Raw genomic sequence first — 24398 nt, 5'->3', positions numbered from 1 at the left:
AACATTATTTGGAGTGATAAGGCTGTTTTCCATGTTGGGAGCTTCATCAATTGACATGACTGCCATTATTGAATTGGGCAGAAACAAATCCAAGAATGTCAGTTAAAAAATTTCAGAGTTGACCAAAATTGACAATCTGGTGCAGTGTCATCACAGATCATATCATTGGTCGATTCATATTATGAGACATCATGAACAGCGACTGGTATCATCAGAGGCTGAATGAATATGTGTGGCCAGTGATCATAATGAGACAATTCTGCTGATATTATTTTTCAGCAAGACAGAGCACCACCTCATTTTTCCTTAATCATTCGTGACTGGCTGGATGAACACTATCCTGGACATTGGCTAGGATGGCAAGGACCATATGAATGGCCTCCTAGAAGTTCCGACCTCACCCCCTGTGACTTCTTTCTGTGGGATTGGGCCAAAGAAGAAGTGTACCAAACAAAGCCATGTACTCTGGATGAATTAGAGGAGAGAATCAGTGTTCCTTGGAAAGGTACCTCATATTTTTCTGCAGAAGTCAACTGATGACATTCCTATACATTTACGTCATTTGGTCAACAACGCAGGAGCATATGTATTATTTTAGTGTGGTACACACATTCTCATGGTCCTGAGATCCGACCACAACTTGTTCTGTGTGAAAATATTTGTTAACAAAATACTTATGGACATTTAAAACTAGGGAGCTAAATCACACCCACCATATAGTTTGAATGTTGAGAGCTTAGCTGGAGGTGTCACTAAAGAGGCGTACTAGGGTAACGAGGAGTGAGGTAATTTTTCGTTGCTTTTCTCACCGAGCCAGAAGTTGCTATTACATATCAGTCTTCCAAGCCCACAGAAATGCATGTATCAACCAACTCTAAGAGCAATAACAGGGACTGGTTGCATTAAGAATGGTATTACTAGTATTGCTCATACCTCTGTTACTTTCATATTGTCAAAGCCAGGGATGAGACTGAGACAGGTCAATGAAAGTAACAAATTTGTTCTAGCCCACACCAGGAAAAATAGTGTACTGTAAACACTAAGTCTAGCCAAAAAGGCATCATTATTTATTCATTCATATATGAAATGTTCCAGATTAGACAAAATTTTCTCAACACATTGAGTTGAATCTGTAATGGTAGGAGGCCAGTGGAGAATGGAATATGGGAAAAATGAAGGTGAAGCAAGACAGTCACTAGCACTGACATAAATTATACCAGCACCTACTGTTATATACAGGGTGCTCACCATAAAATTGGAGTTTTTACATATTAGTACAGTTATTGTTATTTTACAGTATTATAGATGCGGTGCCAGCCCTGTGATGTAGGGGTAGCGTGCATGTGTCTAACCTGGAGGCCCTGGATTTGATTCCTGGCCAGGTCAGGGACTTTTACCAGGATATGAAGGCTGGTGCGAGGTCCACTCAACCTACGTGATTACAACTGATGAGCTATCTGAAGGTGAGATAGCAGCCCTGGTCTGGAAAGCCAAGAATAACGGCCAGAGGATTCATCGTGCCAACCACATGACACCTTGTAATCTGCAGGCCTTCAGGCTGAGCTGCAGTCACTTGGTAGGCCATGGCCCTTAGCGACTGTTGTGCCATGAGGTTTGGTTGGGTTTATACTGTAGGTACTGTATCTTTTAGCATTCTTGACTTAATTTGCATTTTCAAATTCTCACTTCTCACATGTTGTTAATTTAAGATTAGATGCCTTCCACAAATCGTAATATATTTTACCTGAAATCTGAACCACTATTCAACTTCCGAACTACAATGGTGTATCCTTTCATTTTATTCAGTTTCAATAATAGAGATATTCTGTCGAGTCCATCATTATCTTCATATATAACAGTGAAAGATTTCCATTTCCATGCATGAACCAAGTCCAAGTAAACCTGAAAGAATTTTAATATCAGATTATTATTTCTGGTAAATTCAGTTTCTGTAAGAATGATTACAGTATTCAAAATTTATGGTTCAACAAAGTGCAATATGTGTCATAAAAATACTATAATATATATTTATTTTTACAGTCTGCTTTACATTGCACTGACACAGATAAGTCTTATGGCAATCTTCTTCTTCTTGATACGTTTCTGCTTATGCAGGTCATTCATCTTATGGCAATGAGAGAAGAATGGTTAGAGGAAAGTCAGAGAATTATTTTTTCTCTTTTTGCTATGTGTTTAATGTAACACTAATCCATACAGGATATTGGCGATGACAAGATTGGAAAGGGATAGAAGTGGAAAGGTACTGTTAACGTGTCAGGAGAATTCCGCTGGGTTTGAAATGCAGATGTCTTTCCGCATAGCACACATTCCAAAAATATCAGTCGGCCTCTATCTACTTCACTCACTCAGCGCATTATTTCTCTGTAATCTGCAAAAAGGATAGTGGAAGGGGTGGGGGTGGGGGGGACCTTCAGGGACAGAGGGACTGACAGCTCAGTTACAGGTTTATGATGAACGGAAGTAAACAGAGTAGCTTTCCTATACTCAACCCAAGACTAGATATGAACTATTACAGTATTCTATTACAATGCAACTGCACAATGAATAAGCAGTGTCTGAAGAAAGTTTACAACAATCACAACAGTACTAATTCTTGCGTACTGTTCATAGCATGGTAGTATTAATGTTGAATCACAGTAGTTAGAAAACTACAAAAGCATTTCTGCCTGACAACGTTAATAGTATAGATATTGTAATTAACCTCTTAGCATAAAAGCCTGAGTATACTCGAGATTTTATATATTTATATAAAATACATACCCAAGTATACTCAGGAATGTCGCTCACTGATTGGTACCTAATTTAAAGGCCCAAATATACTTGTTTCTTGTTGTTTTTCAGTATTTCTGCCAGATATTTATAAAATTATTATTTCAGGTTCCTATTTTTACCAAAAGATGTCTCTGACTCAACCATAGTGGATGTCGGTGACTCAGGCAGCTCATTTTCGCAGACTTTCCGCATTTATTGCCATCTAAGTGTACTTCATCTGTTAGGTGAAAGTGGAGAGTGAAGAAGAGTTTGACACTGAGTTTAGTGAGTCTAATAGTTCTGTGTGCACAATGCTAGAGGGAAGAAGGCATGAAGGGAATCCAGGTATGTGTGTCAGGAGTGTGATGTAGCATTGCGAGTTGATCCTTGTTTTAGGGCATTTCACACAGCCACAAACATATGAACAATGTCTTTCTCATACAGCACTGAGTGTCATGTTATCTTACTTGCCATCTATTTAGTGCTGTGTTATTTATTTTACATGTAAGTTAAAAGAAGAACCCATAAAAATATCACGAGTATACTAGGGATTTTAAAAGAGGAATTTTTCAGTGGCTTATATTTCATTGTTAAGTTTGCAAAATTACTTTCATTGTTACCACTGTCACTGTTTTTCATTAAAAAGTCCATTTTTTTTTTGCTAGGGGCTTTACGTCGCACCGACACAGATAGGTCTTATGGCGACGATGGGATAGGAAAGGCCTAGGAGTTGGAAGGAAGCGGCCGTGGCCTTAATTAAGGTACAGCCCCAGCATTTGCCTGGTGTGAAAATGGGAAACCACGGAAAACCATTTTCAGGGCTGCCGATAGTGGGATTCGAACCTACTATCTCCCGGATGCAAGCTCACAGCCGCGCGCCTCTACGCGCACGGCCAACTCGCCCGGTAAAAGTCCATTTTAACAATAAAAATTGCTATGTTAAGAGGTTAATAGCAGGAAGTTGGATTGATGGATAATATAAAGAAAAGGAAAACACTGAGACTAGCATGTACAATGTGAAACAATTGTGTATTATTAACATGACATTCCTTGATGACATAAAAATCAAAATGTTAAGTGAATACTATTACAGCTGACTCTCGATAACTTGACACTCGTTAATTTTAATCTCTCAATAATTTGAAGATTTTTTCTGTCTCTTGAAAAATATTCAATAAATTGAAAAAAATCAATGTGATTTGGTCCCTTTGGTAATCTGAAGTTTTAGGAATGGCATCTTGTTCGCCGACATTTTATAAACTGAAGTCGGGTTTCCCTACTCTCTACAATTTGAAGTCAGTTATTACAGTATTGTTATCATGCACAGAGCTGTCATTTGTTTACATCAATAATGAGATGTATGAGTTCACAGTCTTCAGTCTTCTTTCAAATGTTAAAGTGTGTTACAGTACAGTTAATGTTTGATTTGTGTTATTTTTAAGTATATAAATGAGTTCAAAAAAAGAACAAGTGTCTTTCTATAACTGAAAAATGCATGTGATTCACGCTGTGGAGGATGGACAATTAAAAAAAGATGTCGCCAAAAAGTTCGGCATTTTACCATCAACATTGTTGATGATTTTGAAAAACAAAGATCGCGTCACCAGAAGTGCCTTAAGTGCAAGTAAAAAAAGGTTATGTCAGGGTGAATTTCCCCATCTTGAGAAGTGCTTGCTTAAGTGGATTCGTCAGTGTAGAGGACAAAACATTCCCGTGGGCAGTTTCGTGTTGAAGGAAAAAGTCAAGTCTTTTGTGCAGTCTTTTGGAATTAAAGGATTTGCAGCAAGTGAGGGGTGGCTTTCAAAAACTGACACACCATCACATTTAAAAAGATCTGCAGAGAGAGCACCAGCATGGATAATTCCATTTGTTCAGAATGTAGAGAGATAAGAGTTAGAAAGGTAGGAATAGGTGGGCTATAGTGTCACTGTTAGTGGTGGTGGGGCTAACAGAAATATAAGCATGGGGGTCATAGTGACCCACCATGACCATTCTCAAGTTAAGGTCCCAGTAACTCCATTCAGTAAATCCATCCAGTAAATCTATTGATATGATTCATTCACATTTATGCACTCTTAAGCAACTAACATTGCCAGGATTGAACTGCATAACCTTGAGCGCAGTACAACTGAACCATGGCCGTTTTAAGGAGCTGAGTTATATACGGCCACTCGACACTTAGAGTTTAGGAGCTAGCTGTATGGTCTACTCTACTGCCATAGTGATGTAACCTGGCTAGACTATTTTTTAAAATTTTTTTTACAAGTTGCTTTACATTGCACTGACACAGATAGGTCCTATGGCAATGATGGGAGAGGAAAGAACTAGCAGTGGGAAGGAAGTGGCCGGGGCCTTAATTAAGGTACAGCCCCAACATTTGCCTGGTGTAAAAATGGGAAGCTATAGAAAACTATCTTCAGGGCTGCCAACAATGGGGTTTTAACCCACTATCCCCCTAATGCAAGCTGGTAGCTACCTGACCCAAACCATACAGCAACTTGTTCAGTCATCATCTAAATAATAAGAGGAGGGTTGATCCAGAAAGAAATTCACTTTCAGAAAAATACAATGTTTCTCATTCTGAAACCAGTAGCTCATATTCTGCAGGTTGTTTGTGTGTGTTTATAAACAATCACATCAGTAAGTAGCCATAACTTTTAAAAACTTTTCATAGTAATTGTCGATAGTCAAATATTGTTTTTCATTTCATAATCATTTGTACTTTATGTGTCCAGCCTTTTCCCTCTTTTTATGTTTAAATTTATGAAATGTCTCAGTTTCTCTTTGATAAATCTAGTCACCCTCCTTTAACTTACACTTGTAGGGCCTGCACAAAGGTCTTTCCAAGTTCTTAGTATTTAAATAAGTACGTTATTTACAATTATTCTAAAAACCACAAACAGCTTCAGTTATTATAATTAATGAAGTAAAACTTTAGCCCTACTCACCTTAGATAGTGCACTAGGATGTGGATATAAGTTGACCAATATATCATGTCTTTTATGCTTCACATCGTATCGAGTCTCTATATGTGGAATTTCTTTAACATCACATATGGACTGTACATGATCTGCTGTATAACTAGACTGAGGCCCAAATATTGCCCATACTCCTTGAGCCAGCATTTTATCACATACTGTAAGGACACAACAAAGTGAAATTATTATTATAGAGTTGTGTTTCCAATATATGTTACGAAATAATGTTGAGAGGTCATTTTAAGGCGTAGGAGGACATAAATTTTCAAAATATGTTCTCTTACCAACAAGTACACTAAGAAAGTTGCTCTTGAAGTAATTGAAGCGACAATAATTAATGTGGCATAGTAAAAATTTGATTCTATAGAGGTGACCCAAATAAAGGCAATGCAACTAACAGAATATCCTGAATAATAATTGTACCAGAGGTACACCCACCCCGCGCATTTAAATTAAGCGCCTTGGAGAATGCCATCTGAAATATAAACCTTGCAACAACTAGTAAAAGAAGTTTGAACATTTCTCAACAGATGCCGCTACTATAAACTTATGTTGTGCCATTTGGTGTAAAGATGAAACTATTAAAATTCTAGACAGATTTTGTATGCAAAGGTTTCCTAAACTGGAATGGTTAGTGTTTGTTTTTGATGTTCAAATGTTATCAACACTTCTGTCTCTTCCCACCAACTTAAGGCATTGGCCAATCAGAAATTTTGTATTCACCAATGACAAAATGTTGATACTTATGTGATTATCCAATGAGAATTGGGTGTGTGTCAGGCCCTTGGCCCAGAGTTTTCTGGAACCTTCCCCTCTGCTATAGAAGCTGGCACTTTTTGGACCAGGTTGTCTTAGTGATCGCTCCAGTCTAGAGTGTGTTCATAACGGAGGCAGGGGCCGCCTCATCCATCTTCGGGAGGTCCAACAGCTGAAGGTAATGGCAGATCCAGTTCAAAATGTGATAGTCTTTCAAAGCTAACTTGAGGGGAATATTTCAGATCTTTAGTAAGATAAATTTGTTTCCTAAAATGTAAATTTCAAACTCTAAATGTAAATTTCAAACTAGTCAAAAGAACTTAACTGAAATTGGGGAACAGACAGTGAGGTACCCTCTTGTATTCCCTCTCAACTTGATTTTGAGGTGACTATGTGTTTATAACCTTTTCTATCTTGTAATTTCTGTAACTTAAATATTTTCCTCCATCTAGTCACCTCCATAGTATAGGCTTAGCCTTTATAACATTGGGCCATAAGCCTAAATGGGATTTTATGCATTTATAAGGAGCACAAGTGTTTGCCTCCTCACCATTTTGGTTTTGGGGCCAGTAACTGTAACCTTTTGTTTTTACTCAAGGCCATGTAGAATGGGTACTTGTTACTCCTGTTAAACTCTATTTCATTCATTTCATGTTAAAGATATCAGACTGTTGAGCATATAAGGCAGTGAATACTGTTTAATTTTGTTAAATGTAGGTTGTGCCTATGATAGGCCTGTAAAGTGTAAATTGATAGAGAAATCATGCTCGTCCTGTTGATGTAAAAGCAATTGGGAGATCCATCTCCTTGACTATTGATTTAAAGGAGGAGTATTGCTCAGGTAAAAATTGTAATTGGGAGCTTCAAGCTCAGCCCTCAAACAAAGGGGCTGGTCCCTCACTGTCGGCTGTCCTGAGAATAGTTTTCATATATCCATCCATCCATCCATCCATCCATCCATTCATGCCCGCACATTCTTTCACCTCTGTGATCCACAATATTTCAATAATAATAATAATAATAATAATAATAATAATAATAATAATAATAATAATAATAATAATAATAATAATAATAATAATAATAATAATAATAATAATAATAATAATACCGAGCTCGATAGCTGCAGTCGCTTAATTGCGGCCAGTATCCAGTATTTGGGAGATAGTAGGTTCGAACCCCACTGTCGGCAGCCCTGAAAATGGTGTTGCGTGGTTTCCCATTTTCACACCAGGCAAATGCTGGGGCTGTACCTTAATTAAGGCCACGGCCGCTTCCTTCCCACTCCTAACCCTTCCCTGTCCCATCGTCGCCATAAGACCTATCTGTGTCGGTGTGACATAAAGCAACTAGCAAAAAAAAAAAAAAAAAAAAAAAATAATAATAATAATAATAATAATAATAATAATAATGTGACAATGAAGGCTGAGATTTCAGGAGGGGAGTGGGGGGTGAGAGGTGACGATGCTGGAGGGGAGGCCAGCAGTGAGTAAAACACTGGCACCTTGAGGCTCATGATAAGGAAGCTCTTGTATGAAAGTGGAACCTGATCAACACAGTGGAGCAGGTACCCAGAATGATCCAGAAATGGAAAATCCACTGCCTCAGTGTGATATGGCCCTGAGATGCCACCACCCTCTGTGGGTGGGGGCAGTAGAATAACACCTACAGTATTCAGTGCCTGTCATAAGAGGTGACTAAAAGTGGCTCCAGGGGTTCTGAACTTGGGAGCATGGGTTGGCAATTATGGGGCCCTTAGCTGAGTCTTGGCATTGCTTCCACTTACTTGTGCCAGGCTCCTCACTTTCATCTATCCTATCTGACCTCCCTTGGGCAACTCTTGTTCTTTTCTGACCACAATGGTATTAGAGCATTTAAGGCCTAGGGAGTCCTTCATTTTCATGTCTTTCGTGGTCCTTGACTTTCTTTGGCCAATACCTTCATTTTTTGAAGTGTTGGATCCCTTCCATTTTTTTTTTTTCTCTCTGATTAGTGTTACATAGAGGATTGTTGCCTAGTTGTACTTCCTCTTAAAACAGTAATCACCACCACCACCTGAGATACTATTTGCCACCCTTGCCTGTAACACAACCATTTGTAAGCACCTCAGGTTGAGGTGCATATATGTAAGGCCCATGTATACCACCTTGCAGAACGTAAGACAAACTGCAGGAAACTGCATGAAAAGCCCCTGGCGGGGTCAAAATGAAAGACAATTGGAACAATGGATGAATCATACGTTCATCTCACTATTAGTGGTCACATTCGGGCAATTGCATACCATGACATCAATGCCTAGGAGCACAGCTACTCTGTTTGACATTGCTGGGACAGTTTCCCTCAGCCAGGCTGAGTAGCTCAGACAGTAGAGCATTGGTCTTCTGAGTCCAACTTGGCAGGTTCAGTCCTGGCTGCTGACTCCTGACTCAGTCCAATTGTATTTGAAGGTGCTCAAATACGTCAGCTTCATGTCAGTAGATTTACTGGCACGTTAATGAACGACTGTGGGACAAAATTCCAGCACCTTGGCACCTCTGAAAACTGTAAAAGTAGTAAAATCAATGCTATTATTCTTATTATTATTATTACAGTTTTTGGGTTTATAGTTATCACAGGATTCAGTTATGCAGGTATGTTGATGACACGCGAGGTTAATAAAACCCATGAAAGTGAATGCAAGATACTTCCAGGAATCTATTATGGTACCTATCTATCAGGCAGATGTTTCACAATTGTATGGAGCTGAACTTTCCTGCTCTAGGTCTGTTGATCAATAATAAGAATCTACTTATATTACCAAAGTTAGGGATTAATACGAAGAATCTGGAATCTTTACTAAAATGATGAAATGTTGTATGGCTTTTAGTGCCGGGATATCCCAGGACGGGTTCAGCTCGCCAGGTGCAGGTCTTTCTATTTGACTCCCGCAGGCGACCTGCGTGTCGTGATGAGGATGAAATGATGATGAAGACAACACATACACCCAGCCCCCGTGCCATTGGAATTAACCAATTAAGGTTAAAATCCCCGACTTGACCGGGAATCGAACCCGGGACCCTCTGAACTGAAGTCCAGTATGCTGACTGTTCAGCCAATGAGTCGGACACTTAAATGATTTTAATTTTAATTTCGTGTGGCTATTTCTAGCCGAGTGCGGCCCTTGTAAGGCAGACCCTCCGATGAGGGTGGGCGGCATCTGCCATGTGTAGGTAACTGCGTGTTATTGTAGTGGAGGATAGTGTTATGTGTGGTGTGTGAGTTGCAGGGATGTTGGGGACAGCACAAACACCCAGCCCCTGGGTTAATGGAATTAACCAATTAAGGTTAAAATCCCCGACCTGGCCGGGAATCGAACCCGGGACCCTCTGAACCGAAGGCCAGTACGCTGACCATTCGGCCAACGAGTCGGACACTTAAATGATGATTGTAAGAAATGAAATGTTCAGTAATCCATGATGAGCATTTTCAATGTTTCTTGTAAACAAATCCTAACTTACTTTTTGGAAAGATAAACTGGAGATATCATTTCAAGCCTCATTAAATTTATTACAGAAGTGTTAAAGCTCATACATAATTAACACTGGGTAAATTATATTCTACTTACTTGTTACATGAACTTCTAAATTGTCATGCTCCTTCACTCGTTCAGATAATTCTACAAGATGCAGTGACCTGTTAGTATTGATTTTTTCAATAGCATATTTGAATACTATTTCTTGTTGACTGTCAGGTCCATGGAACAGGGCACCTGCGGCAGAATAAATTATAGACCATATTTATACTTTCAGTATACATAATACATGCACACCATGTTTTGTCATTAATAATCGTCACTTAGACTTAAGGGCGGCCATGACTCTACCGTGGTTCTACAGCTCTTAATTTAGAAGACAGAAAGGGGCTGGTCCCTCACTGTCGGCTGTCCTGAGAATGGTTTTCCATTATCCTGCACTAAAGCCAATGCTGGACAGTTCCTAGTATAGATCAATCAATCAATCAATCAATCAATCAATCAATCAATCAATCAATCAATCAATCAATCGATCAATCAATCAATCAATCAATCAATTGCTTTATCTTCATATTGTGATCTTTTCTACTTTTAAAGACATCACTCAAACTTATTCATCTACTGATGTCATTCCACGCCATCCCTCCACTGACAGCTCAGAACATACCACTTATAGATGTTGATTCCTATAGGGAATCCAAAATATTTGTCCCAAATGGGTAAATTTATAATACCAATGTAGCTGGTCCATTATTGGACTCACAGTATGAAGGAAATGTTGGAATTCAAGAGGACAAATTGGGGCAAATATTCATTTATAGGAAGGGGAGTTAGGGGTTGAAATAACTTACTAAGGGAGACGTTCAATAAATTTCCAATGTCATTGAAATCATTTAAGAAAAGGCTAGGAAAACAACAGATAGGGAATCTGCCACCTTGGTGACTGTCCAAAATGCAGATCAGTATTGATTGATTGATTGATTGATTGATTGATTGATTGATTGATTGATTGATTGATTGATTGATTGATTGATTGATTGATTGATTTTATAAATTTTCCAGCTAACTCATTCCTGGTTGTCAGCATTTTGCCCCAGTGTGCTGAGTTGGGCTCATCAGTTGGTACATTAGCACACCCACCAAGACGCATGGCTAGTGCATACCATGGAGGCCACTGCATAGGATACTTAGAGCCACCGGCAGTGCCAATGCAGTATGAGAGACTTTGTCTCATTTCCAAAAATTTCTCCATGGGAATCAACATCTATATCTATATCATCTGATGGCCGGGCAGGCATAAACTGTAATATGTTTTAAAAGAAATATTAAATATTTAGAAACTGATGTAAAATATATCTTCCATGAATGGTTATAGTCTATCAAATCATATCTTCTTCCACACAATATATGTCTCATTATCAACCACATACATAGAAACTTTGATTTATTTTGTTGTTTCTTCAGTCCAGTCTTCCTACTTTAGGTTTGTTTATCACTCCTGTTGTATTTAAGCAAACCGATAACCAAAATAACTGACAAATGGGGACATCTACTCCGTTTCTCATACCAATTGGTTTCTCACAGTTTCAAAGCCTTTGGTGCTCTATTCTCTTATTTATTTTCATCACCTCTTAGTAATAAGCTTTGACTTTATGTAAGGAGTGAAAATTCTCCCATCAAGATATGTACTTTGATTCAATCTTACTATGAAAAAAAAAAATTAAAATAAATAAATAAATAAATAAATAAATAAATAAATAAATAAATAAATAAATAAATAAATAAATAAATAAATAAACAGCAACAGTAACAGGTCATGGAAAATTAAGAGCTTATTTTCATCATTATAAAAATTTTAGATAGTCCCATATGTCCATGTAATGCCAGTGATCAAACTGTTGACCATTTATTATTTCATAATGAATTACTTGAGAGAGAAAGAAGCATTTTAATTAAAGATATTTTAGGTACAGAGTCATGATCAGTGAGCAAAAGTAGCTTAGTCAAAAAATATTTTAAACAGTTCTTACGTTTCACAAACTCAATTGTATTTGAAAAACTGTGAAAAAAGGATATAATTTTGTTTACATTATAATGTTGTTTACTTATGTACATCACAAAAGCCATCGCATTAAGAAAGTATCTCACATGTAATTAGATAATTAAGTTTCATTTGTAATATGATTAGGCTACTCAAGTATGTAGTATTACTGTCGTGTAATGGGGCATGCTGTGAATAAAGGGTTATTTATAAAAATACATACATACTGTACCGGAAATGATCAGGGATCTGGGCATGCTAATCTACACTTAAGGGTGGACGGTTCTTATAGAATAGGTACAGAGAGGCATATGCAGAGCGAAATAACAGTTGTGCTTAAAATTCAATTTATTCATTACTATGAATTGGCGTGTAATGTTTCCTGTTATTCCTGCTTGAAATATTTGTATCGTAGATAAACTATCAAAGCAAAATATTTCATGAGATGATTGTCTTTCATCTTAACGTTTGAAAACACTTCACCATAAATTAATGGAAATGAATATCTTTCGTTTAAAATTGGAAATTCAAAATATCAGAGTTATTTTCTACAGTCTTTCTAAATAACTTTAACATAAATATTATTTTCATTTCAAAATAAATATTTCTTCACTTCCAAAATTTATGAAGATTTTTTCTACAGTTTTTCTACGTAGTTTCTCAACTTTATCAATGTAGAACCCCTTATTTTTAATTTAAGACATAAGATGTAAGTTACCACTAATTTATTATGATAATGCTTGATGTAATACTCAATGTGCTTGTTTCAATGGCAAAATTAATCTTTCTGTATAGCAGAAGTGAGGTGATAATTTTAGATTGCTTTGTAAAGTGATTTGCAAAGATGTACCTACAAGAAACTATTCTTGCCAATAACTGAAAATTAGCAAAATAAAATTACTTTTTCTAGTATTCAGGTGACAAGGTGCCTAGAGAAGCTGCTTCATGTCTCTGGATGGCAAACAAGCAAGTCTTTGGATTTGTTTGATCCTGTCTGACAATCAAATGGTCATACTACTTGATAGTCTGTTGAGGATGTCCAGATCTCATCCACTATGTATGGAAAAATTTGCTTGTCTATTGCTTCCAATGCAATATGACTGAGAATTTGAAACATCCCTTAAATGACAGGTGCCATCAAACACTGTCTCTCTCACTCTGATTAAATAACCTCTCTCAGACTCTGCTAATTACTTTTAGATGTCTTGTGTACCTTATAGGCATGCATATCACTAAAGAATCATGCCTCTCAAGTTCTTGTCATCACTTCACATACACTTTACAGCAGATTTCTCATTCAAACTATATAAGTGACGGAGGTGCAATGAATGTAAATGCGCTACCCTACCACACAAAGTTTTAGGTGTTTGTATTTTCTCCATCATTGTAGATATCATCTTTCACAGCTGTCAGATGTGTTTTAAAGGAGCACAAATATTTATATCAATGAGTATGCATTCAAATTATCAATCATTGAAAATTTAGAGGCATGCAACTCTTATTCTTTACCCTAATGGACATGTGTTTACCATCTTAAAACCTTCAAAATCACAGGACCACCTATATTATTTCAACTAGCCAACTATAGATATTGTCATGGTGATTACATACCTATTTGTACAATCTTGGGTGCAGCTAATACTGCTGTGGCACAGGAACATAGGAATCCAATCAGAATCAGCTTCATGATACACAAACTTTAGCAAATTTCTTCAGCTACAGCTGAAAAAATAGAGATAAATATTCTGTTCAGCCATTTCCTAAATCCAGACTTGAAACTGGTACTAGGAGAAACACATGTATCCCCAAGAGGAAGAGATAAATGATTAGTTATCAATCCACAATATGATCTATGAGTTTTTTGTACACTGAAGTTAACTTACAGTAGGGTGGAGATCCTTTTCTTGCTTCTCCACTTCTCTGCTTGTCAACAGTATGCAACCATCCATTCAGTGTTACTTAAATCCAAAGATCTTAGACGATGTAATATTTATGCAAGACTAAGCAGATGAACATATTTCTGTTGGAAAGAAAAATTTAGCAGATAAGTTCAGCAGAGCATTAAATTTGAATCATAGCTGCCACTTTGGCTTATAAATTTATCTTCATGATGGAATAGCATGTATGTCTACAACTTAGACCTGTTTCCTGATACAGGGTTGGGGATGAGGCAAGATTAAATTATATGATATGATTTTAACAGTCGCATACCCTTATTGTTGCCAACCTCAGCTGAGGAGCTAATGAAGACAAAATGAAATTCACTATGGAGATGAAGTCGGACGGATGCCTTCCTTTCTTAGATGTTCCAGTAAGAATGAAACCGGACGGCTCCTTAGGACATACCATCTATCGTAATCCTATCCACACAAATCGCTATCTTAATGCAGATTCTCACCACCATCCAGCACAAAAACAAGGCATTCTCATGACATTCACCAAGAGGGCGAGACAAATTTGTGAGCCATCAAATATCCAGGTGGAGATGGACACGCTCAAAGTCACATTCAAGAGTAATGGTTACAGCGATTTGCAGATTCATAGAGCCCTGCATCCCAGGGAAATGACCAAGCAAAGCTCACAGATGGAAGATGTGAAGGGAACTGCCTGCTTGCCTTACATTCAAGATCCTCTGCAAACACACTATAAAAACCATGTGTGGCACCACCACTAAAATTGCTCACAGTCTGGGTAAAACCAAGGACAAATTGTCCCCACTTTTACATCCTGGGGTATACGAAATTCCCTGTACTTGCGGTAAGGTACACATCGGCCAAACATGCCGGTCCATTGGTACCCGTATCAAGGAACATGAACGTAATATTTGTCTCAACTAGCCAGACAAATCAGCAATAGCTGAGCATGCTCTATCGTCAGGTCATGATGTCATGTTCCAAGATGCTTGAACTCTTACCCACACTAGACACTACAGGTCCAGGATTATATGGGAAGCTGTGGAAATACATAGAAATCCTAACAATTTCAACAGGGACACTGGCTATCAATTAAATAATACCTGGTTGCCAGCCATTAAGTATTTACGTAGGTAGTTCCCTTCACTATTGTTATTTCATCTCAGTGTTTTCCAAATTCGTATGTTCCTCATCGCCTGATGTTTCATTCCAGGCTTGTGTCAATGTCATACACCCGTCTATGTCATATGTTATGTACCTATGTTAGGTGACCCTCTTAGATGATTCTGATGGTTCCATCAGCTTACCCTTCGTGAATGCTAGTGCTGTACCACGTCCGGGGAGCCAGCTGGTGACGAATGAACGTACCATTTCCAATTCTATTATAATGTCTAAATTCAAAAGTTCATTGTTTAAGAAGCCTTTCTCGTAGGCAGTCAAGATTTTCTTCTGATGACGCAGAGCACAGTTCTCTGCAAAACGAAAAGAATTTCACCTTATTTTCTTGACACGGCATAAGCCCAAAAGCCTATATCATGTCTAAAAGTATGGGCCATGAAAGCATCAATGGCAATGAAATGAATGATGATGAATGAAACTGGGTAAGGAGGTAGAAGGAATCGGCCATGGCCTGTAAACAGGTACTGTCCCAGGATTTGCCTGGCCACTCCACTCGGTCATGACAGAATATAAAGGAACATAAAATAACTGATAATATTCAAATATATCATGGACAGTAAACGGCAAGAACACTTTTTTTTTTTTGGTAATATGATAAACATCTCTTCTTCAATAACATTTTGCATCTAAAGTGAAGTCAATCATTAAGATTAATATACAGTACTATTACAATTTAGGTTTAAACAGAATTAGGTTGTGATAGTATATTTTGATTAATACGTGAATGGCTTTTATTTTTCCTTCAAGATGATACATAAGAGGACGCCATGCCCGCTTGTCACACACTTGCAACAGTCGTGGAGTGGGTCACTTCATTTTCCACTGCAAATGTTTCTTTAACCCTGGAGTGGTCGCGATGGGTCTATGAGACCCAGGCGGACATACTTATTGGTGTTCCTGTTGTTGGAATACACCAAGTGCTTCCCCATCCCTGGTAGCTTCTTGGCTCCCGACCTTCAACCGAACACAGTAGCCCGCACTCAGTTGCCTTGGAAAATTTGCGCGTACAGGCTGTTCAGGGTCTCGTAGACCCGGTGCGACTGTTAACGTTGGTCTTTTGTCAAACTTCGCATTGTTAGTTTAGTACACGTTTTCTTCTGTGTAACAATGGATGAAGCTAACTCTGCCTGGATTCATTTCACATTGGAGGAATCTGAAGATGAAGAAGCTCTTGGTCATTTCTGCCCGACAAACAAAGAGGAGGACATCCTTCACCTGCCCCAAGGGCCAAAATTTCATTTGCGGAGAACATGGACAACTTTACTGCAGAATGTGCATAGAAATTGATTAAAGTGAAGTTTTCCTGTACTTGGATGTGTTTCTAAAATAAATTTGATTTTTATTTTGTGAATTATGATACATAATTCACACATACATTAAAAAAATGCATATTTTTGTATCAATAGTTCAAGTGTGAAATTCTCAAAAAATATGTTTTATTGAGACTGTGGAGACTGTGTAGAAAATAGATGAAAGTGTTGCTTTGTGCATGTAGATGCAGGAAAAAGTGAAAAAATGATGTGAAGTTCATTTTACTGTTACCATGCTTTACTTTTCACAAGTTAACAGAAAACAATCGGTTTTTCAGTGTAATTATTAAAATACATTTTTTTGTTAAGAAACGGGATACCGTAGTTAAATATTTTAGTCATCTAAACTGCATTAAAATAAACGAAATAATGTCCTATAATACTGTAATTGGAAATAAAGTATAAAAATCTAATAGTAAAACACTGAGAAAAAATGGGTCTGAGAGACCCGGTGCGACCATTAATATTGACAAAATCCATGCGACCACTCCAGGGTTAAACAACAACAACAAACACGGACACACATTGTTTATATTAATGCAAATTCAGGCAGGGGAAGGATTTAAGAAATTATAAGCTAAACACTCATGAGCAATGTAAAGAAAAAACACATTTAAGTTTTTCAAATGAACATAACATGTTATCCAACACAAAAAATAGAGAGGCCAGGGAATTCTTCATAATACACAATAATTGTGCAAATTATTTACTATCAGTCACTCTGAAATAAAATGAACAGGGCATGATATAATTCATGCTGTGCAAAGAGCTGTTGTGTATGGTTGTTCTTAGTCACCTTTACATTATGTGTGCTGTTAAGAATTTTTCATCATCCCTCCATAAGGGAATATTTTCATCATCATTATTTGATTGGTATTCAGTAGGCCCAACCAGTTTCTTACCATTTCTGGCAAGCCTATATTAACTGAGTAAGATCTCTATGAACTGGGTAAAATCTCTGTAGAGTGATATTTCTGTGCCTTAGGTCTATAGAACTCCAGTTTAGGTATATTACACTTCTCACAAGCTGTTATTAAGTCTGGCTCCTTGGCTAAATGGTAAACATAGTGGCTTTCAATTCATAGGGCCTTGGGTTTGATTTTTAGCTGGGCCTGGGATTTTAACCATGTATGGTTAATTCCTCTGACTTGGGGATTGTGTGTTTGTGGTTGTCTGAACACACATCTTTTCAGTTACGTACACAACATAACATAACACACTGCCAACCACCACAGAAACAAGCGATAGTGATAACATTTCTCCACCTGGCAACAGGAAGGGCATCTGATTATAAAACAGGGCCAAATATCATGTTCTGCAACTCTAAGAAATTGGGAAAAGTTCAGAAAGAAGGATGTGCTATTATTAAGGAGTAGAGTTTCTATGAGTTGTATGAGTTACGTAATTACTTATGTTGAATATAACTTTTTTGAGTTGCTTTACGTTGCACCAACACAGATGTGAAAATGGGAAACCATGGAAAACCATCTTCAGGGCTACCGACAATGAGGTTTGAACCCACTATCTTCCAAATACTGGAATTATTAATATTATTATTATTTATCAGGTAAGAGTGCATAAAACATAGGAAATTGTAGTTTAGACCATTTCTATAATTTACAGTTTTTAGATAGTGCTGATATTAGGCTAAAATGAGAAATTTGAGATTTCCTATTTTGGTCCCCTTAATATTGCTATGCCACTATATACTATTCAAATACTGTACTGTATAGCCTAGCCCTAGAGCACTGTCCGGATATTTCGAGTTTCAAGAAACTCTGTAAAGCCATTTCCCTGCGTCAATTTGATAAAAATCTAGACAGACAGACAAAAATTCAACTGAATCTATTTTCGAATTTTGCATACGGTATCTAATTTGAGAAAAGTTCAAAGTATGGAGCCAAAATTTGAAAAATACAGACTAAAAAATTATAATATTATTTTCAATAGCGGCAATTAGGGGGCGAGGGGGTCACTCGCGCTCCCCCCCCTTCCATTTTGTGGAGTAAAGATTAAATTTTTATTCCATTTTAGCCGCCTGAAACTGAGAATTATTTAAAATAAAAGTAATTTCTATAATCCCTGTTGTCTATTTAACTAATTACCGGTATTTCCTTTAATTTCTTTATTTATTAAGAAAAATACTTAGCGAAAATACGCACAAAATGTTCTCGCAGCTAACCGAATTGTATAGCGCCACAGCAAGTAGTGGAGACGCGCAGAACAATGTGTAGTATGATCTGCGACTGAGGGTATCAACGGTATACTTTTGTTTGTCGCACGCATCCGCAGTCTGGCAGCCCCACTCAGTCAATGTGTCTATTCATTTCTACGCAGTGTCTGTTAATTTTTTAGTGTGTAGTCAAATACTAAATGACTTTTTAATTGTATAATCACCTCATACTTTCATTTAATTGTAATACCGGTACATGCTTAATTATTGTTATTTTGGTATGTGTTTGTGATTGATCAGAGCTGCGCCACTTCCTGAGGTTGTTTTTATATCGGAAGTGGTAGGGCCAACACCTCCTAGATAAATAAATAAATATGTAAATAAGTTATTCCACAAGCTAAAAGTATTAAAATGACCTTTGTGTGAGACCATCCTTTGCGTTTCTTTGGAATGCGATCGCCTCCTTAGCGAGATGTCACAGCGCTGTTGTGGGGCCTTATTATCTAGGAGGTGTTGGTCGGGCACCTTCGCGTGCAATCGGGTGAGCGAGTGAGTGACTAGAAAACGGAGCATGGCTGCTGGACTATGTTCGAATGTGCTATGCGGACAAGTTCTGTAAATATCTAAAGCATCGCGTGAGCGACAGGTTTAACAAATGTATCACGATGTCTATATAGTGTAGGCTAATAAACCTAGTATGTGTATATGCAATTAGTACATTTCATCTTTCTATGTGTATGAACCAGCATGTGGTTCCTAGCACCACGTGTTCTTAGGGACCTGTCCGAATTAGGTCGGAACATAGACATACCGGGCCGGGTTTGTGAAAGTGTTGTAATGCAATAATATTACGTGGTCCTCCGGTGTTTGTGCTGAGTGCTGACAACCTGTGGAGAGAATATTGGAGCACGTGTATCATCATCCCTAGACGAGGCGGACAAAGGATACGTGCACATCAGAGCAGTATACCAGAGGTCAGTCATTCCTTTAATTTTTCCTGTCTTTCCTAGCTCATATCATGGAGTCTAATGAGAAAAACCTGTTAGTGAAACAACGAGCGGTCATTAAAGGGTCGCTGACACTTATCAGTAAATATGTAGACAAGTTTGTGGCGGGCTCCGATATTAATGCATTACGTAGCAGGTTGAAACAATTGCCTTCACTCTGGGAAGAATATAAGCATGTTCAGTGTAAACTCGAGATTAATGACGACGAGAACTACGAAAATCATGAACGGGATAGGGAAAAGTTCGAAGAAAACTATTAACTTACGATTTAGAGCGAGAATGACTACACTGATAGAAAAGAGCACAACCTCCGAGCAGAATATCGATCAGTTATCTCAGCTTTATTGCGGCAATTTCCAACAGAATTCCATGGAGATACGATTGCCCGTCATTAACTTTCCTACATTTCATGGGCAGTATGAGACTAGAACTCATTTTCAAGACACTTTTCAGGCTTTAATTGTTGATAATTGAAAACTATCAAACGTTCAGCGTTTCCATTATCCACTTTCAGCACTCAAGGGCGAGCCTCATCAATTAATTCAGAACATTCCTGTGTCTAACCCTAACTTTTTAGTAGCTTGGGAAATCGTATGCAAGAGGTACAACAACAGAAAACTGATAGCAACACAACATATCAAGGCTCTATTGTCATTACCTACATGTCACAACAGCATCAGACCTTAGGAAGTTGAACAACCACTTAGTAAGCAATTTAAACGCTATTCAGAACCTCAACCTTTCAGTACCTTTACACGAAGCCTTACTCCAGCAGCTGATGTTAGACAAGTTAGATCCCGCTACCCGTAAAGAGTTCGAAATGAAAGCTTCCAGCGATGATTTTCCGAGATTCGCTGACGTATCCACCTTTTTGGAAGAGAGGGCACAAGTGTTAGAATTGATGATGGCAACACGGGAACAAAGGGGAAATGCGGCAAATCCACCTAAACACCAGTATGTGAGAAACAATGAAAGCCCAATTCGAGTTAACTCATACGTATCTACAAGGGGGAAATGCGACTTTTGTAACTTAGATCATCCATTACATCGGTGTGAAGGATTTTTGCAAGCTAAAACAAGACAACGGTATGATTTTGTCAAAAGAAAGGGTTTATGCTTTAACTGTTTTAGGCATCATAGTGTCAACGTGTGCAAATCTGATAGCTGTAAGACTTGCCAACGCAGACATCACACTTTGATTCACTTTGACAGTGCCAAACACAATCAAACGACTACAAACAAGGATACCCAAGCTAGTAGAGGTACCGGTATTAGAGACGACGAACAAGGTCAGAGTAATGCTAGTTACTGCACACTAAAATTCAAGCCACAGTCTCAAGTAATGCTGTCCACTGCAATAGTAGGAGTTGCAGACAACAATGGTCGAATTGACCAGTGCCGAGCTCTGCTTGACAATGGATCGCAATCACATTTCATAAACGAGTCGCTTGCAAGTAAGCTGAGGCTGCAACGACATAGAAACTGTATTCCAATTAGTGGTATAAATAACACTGCTGTCACCGCATCTCAAAATGTCGACGTTCGTATCATTTCTAATGTGTCCAGATTCGAAACTGTTATACCGGTAACATGTTCGATACTCCCTCACATAACAGGCGATATTCCAGCGAACCATATTAATTGTAAATCGTGGAACCTGCCTGAGGATATAACATAGGCGAATCCTCACTTCAACAAGCCAGGACCAGTGGATATGCTCATCGGTGCTGAGATTTTTATGCAGCTGTTGCAAGAAGGGTGGCGGAAAAACTGTGATGAACTACCCATCTTGAAGAATACTGTGTTAGGATGGATACTATCAGGTCTAATAACGTCGCGGGCTCAGACTAGTGAGAAAGCAGAAACTCCATCACTTCATCATTTTTCCTCAGACAGGACGATGACCTCAACAGGAAGATGGAAAAATTCTGGTCAATAGAAGAAGTGACAACTAGAAGAATGCCCCTAACCAAGGAAGAGCAGCACTGCGAGGAGCATTTCATAACTCACACCAAACGGGACAGCAGTGGACGTTTCATTGTGAGATTGCCTACGAAGGCAGAAGGTCTGCAACTTGGAAACTCTTACAAAATAGCGAGAAACGATTCAGACTACTGTAACAGAAGCTTCAGAAGAGACCTGATCTGCGAGCTGATTACGTGAACTTCATAGAGGAGTATGAGACCCTGGGTCATATGAAGCTGGCCCCAGATATATGCAAGGACGAATAAGCATTCTGCTATCTCCCACACCATGTAGTTTTGAAGACAGAGAGTACCACTACTAAGACACGGGTTGTATTCGACGCGTCCTGCAAAACTGACAATGGCGTTTCCCTCGATGACATTCTCGCGGTGGGACCTACTGTTCAACAAGATCTACTGTCAATTGTGACAAGTTTTCGCACACATCAGATTGCGATGACGGCAGACATTACAAAAAATGTACCGTCAGATCAGAGTAGATGACAAGGATGTTAACTTACAGCGCATAATCTGGCGAAAACATCCATCCGAGCCTCTACGCACCTACCAACCGAAGACTGTAACGTACGGCACATCCTCAGCATCCTTCCTAGCTACAAGGTGTCTAACTCAACTGGCTGAAGAAGAAGCCCACGTGTTTCCTACAGCATCTCGCGTGTTGAAGCGGGACTTCTACATGGACGATGTATTGTGTGGTAGCGATACAGTGGAAAATGCTATACAGCTGCGAGGAGAACTACACGAATTGCTGCAACGCGGAGGCTTCCCGCTCCGCAAGTGGACTTTGAATCACTCCGCTGTATTTGAGACGATACCAGCAGAACTGAGAGAATCACAGTTACCCCTACAATTTGACAAGGAAGACAATATTAAAATGCTAGGATTGCTGTGGCATCCCTTGCTTGACAAGTTCCAGTTTGAGGTTCACATCAAGAATAACAATGGAGGCCCTACAAAACGAAAGGTGCTTTCAATTATAGCCTCTATATTTGATCCACTAGGGCTGATAGGACCAGTAATCGTAATGTGTAAAATTTTCATGCAGCAGTTGTGGCAAGAAAAACTAGGATGGGATGAACCACTATCATCTCCTTTATTTGAGGGCTGGATTAAAATCTTTACTGATCTTCCAGCACTGAACAACATTCCTGTCGACAGGTTGATTCTTTGCATGGGAAGAGTCGTCCAGATACAAGTTCATGGCTTCTCAGACGCTTCTGAATGGGCCTACGCAGCGTGTGTGTATATCCGTAGTACCAATCAGCACGGTGAAGTTTCGATACATTTGGTATGTTCGAAATCCAGAGTTGCTCCTCTGAAACAACAGTCTCTACCTAGATTAGAACTGTGTGGGGCTCTTTTGTTGGCACGTCTGGTGGATTAGACTACTAACACCCTGAATCTGAAAATTGACAACACTTTCTTGTGGACTGACTCGACAATAGTACTCTCGTGGCTTGCAGCTGAACCGACGAGATGGAAAACGTTCGTCGCAAATCGTGTCTCTGAGATACAGCAGTTGACTGGAAGAGCCGAGTGGAGTCATGTTATGTCAGAAGACAACCTATCCGATGTTCTTTAAAGGGGAGAAGGACCACTCAGCCTACAGCATAATAAACAATGGACCGGCATGGTTAGTGCAAGACGCAAGTACCTGGCCCACTAAGGATTCAAACGATTCTGCAGATGAACTTCCAGAAAGAAGGGATACGGTACAATGTTTAGTTAGTGCCACTCCATCTGACGAAGTCACGACACGGTTCTCTTCTCTCCGTCGTCTACAGATGGTGATGTCTTATTGCAACAGATTTGTTTTCAATTCCAGAAGACACAACGTAAGAAGAACGGGACCATTATCTGCAGAAGAGCTAGCAATGGGACTTCAGATATGTATCAAACTTGCTCAACCTGTGACATTCGCAAGGGAAATAGGCGAGTTGAAGTCGAACTCATCAGTTTCACCGCAAAGTTCAATAAGAAATCTGAACCCATTCCTAGATGGGAACGATGTATTACGAGTAGGAGGACGCTTACAAAACTCTTTGAAACCATTTGCAGAAAGGCATCAAATCATATTACCTCAGCGTCATAATGTAACCAAGTTGATTGTAGCTGATGAACATATTCGGCTGCTGCATGCTAGTGCAAATCATGTAGCAGCTTCTCTTAGGTCCAGGTATTGGGTAGTGAGCATAAAGAAAGTGGTACGGACTGTCATTCACCAATGTGTGAAGTGTTTCAGACTACGAGCCTCAACAGCAACGCAGCTCATGGGGCAGCTACCTTCTCCTCGAGTGACTCCATCGCGGCCATTCTTGAATACGGGAGTTGACTACGCTGGCCCGTTGTACATTAAACAGGGTGCAACCAGGAGCAAGGTCAAGGTAAAATGCTACGTCGCATTGTTCGTTTGCCTTTGCACCAAAGCAATACACTTGGAATTAGTTCGTGACTTGATCACACAGGCCTTTATTGCCGCCTTACGGAGATTCGCAACCAGGAGGGGGAGGTGTACAAACCTATATAGTGACAATGTACTAACTTTGTAGGAGCTAGAAATGAATTGTTGAAGGTGCACCAGTCGGAGCAGCGGAAGACAGAAATGCTGAACAACGCAGCGCAAGAGGGCACTTGGCATTTAATTCCTCCTGATTCGCCTCACTTCGGGGGACTCTGGGAAGCTGGAGTGAAATCCATGAAACATCATTTGCGAAGAACTGCTGGCAATGCCTGCTTGAAATATGACGAGATATAGCCTACACCCTATTTTGCC

The 24398-nt window shown here is 38.9% G+C and overlaps 1 protein-coding gene across 1 annotated transcript in view; it reads right to left on the bottom strand.

Annotated features, from left to right (window-relative positions):
* LOC136866828 (glutamate receptor ionotropic, kainate 2-like) overlaps window positions 1-13745 on the bottom strand; it is a 127743-nt gene extending 113998 nt beyond the window's left edge. Inside the window, exons 1-4 of the mRNA XM_067143932.2 lie at window positions 13670-13745; window positions 10111-10254; window positions 5721-5908; window positions 1745-1902 (exon numbers count right to left, since the gene is read on the bottom strand). Coding sequence (XP_067000033.2) covers window positions 1745-1902; window positions 5721-5908; window positions 10111-10254; window positions 13670-13745 — 566 coding nt within the window. The remainder of the gene's footprint in view (window positions 1-1744; window positions 1903-5720; window positions 5909-10110; window positions 10255-13669) is intronic.
* Window positions 13746-24398: the final 10653 nt, after the last annotated feature.

The sequence above is a fragment of the Anabrus simplex genome, chromosome 3, assembly GCF_040414725.1.
Source record: "Anabrus simplex isolate iqAnaSimp1 chromosome 3, ASM4041472v1, whole genome shotgun sequence".
NCBI lineage: Eukaryota > Metazoa > Arthropoda > Insecta > Orthoptera > Tettigoniidae > Anabrus > Anabrus simplex.
The sequence above is the reverse complement of the archived record's forward strand: the minus strand, read 5'-3'. Positions and strand labels throughout refer to the sequence as shown.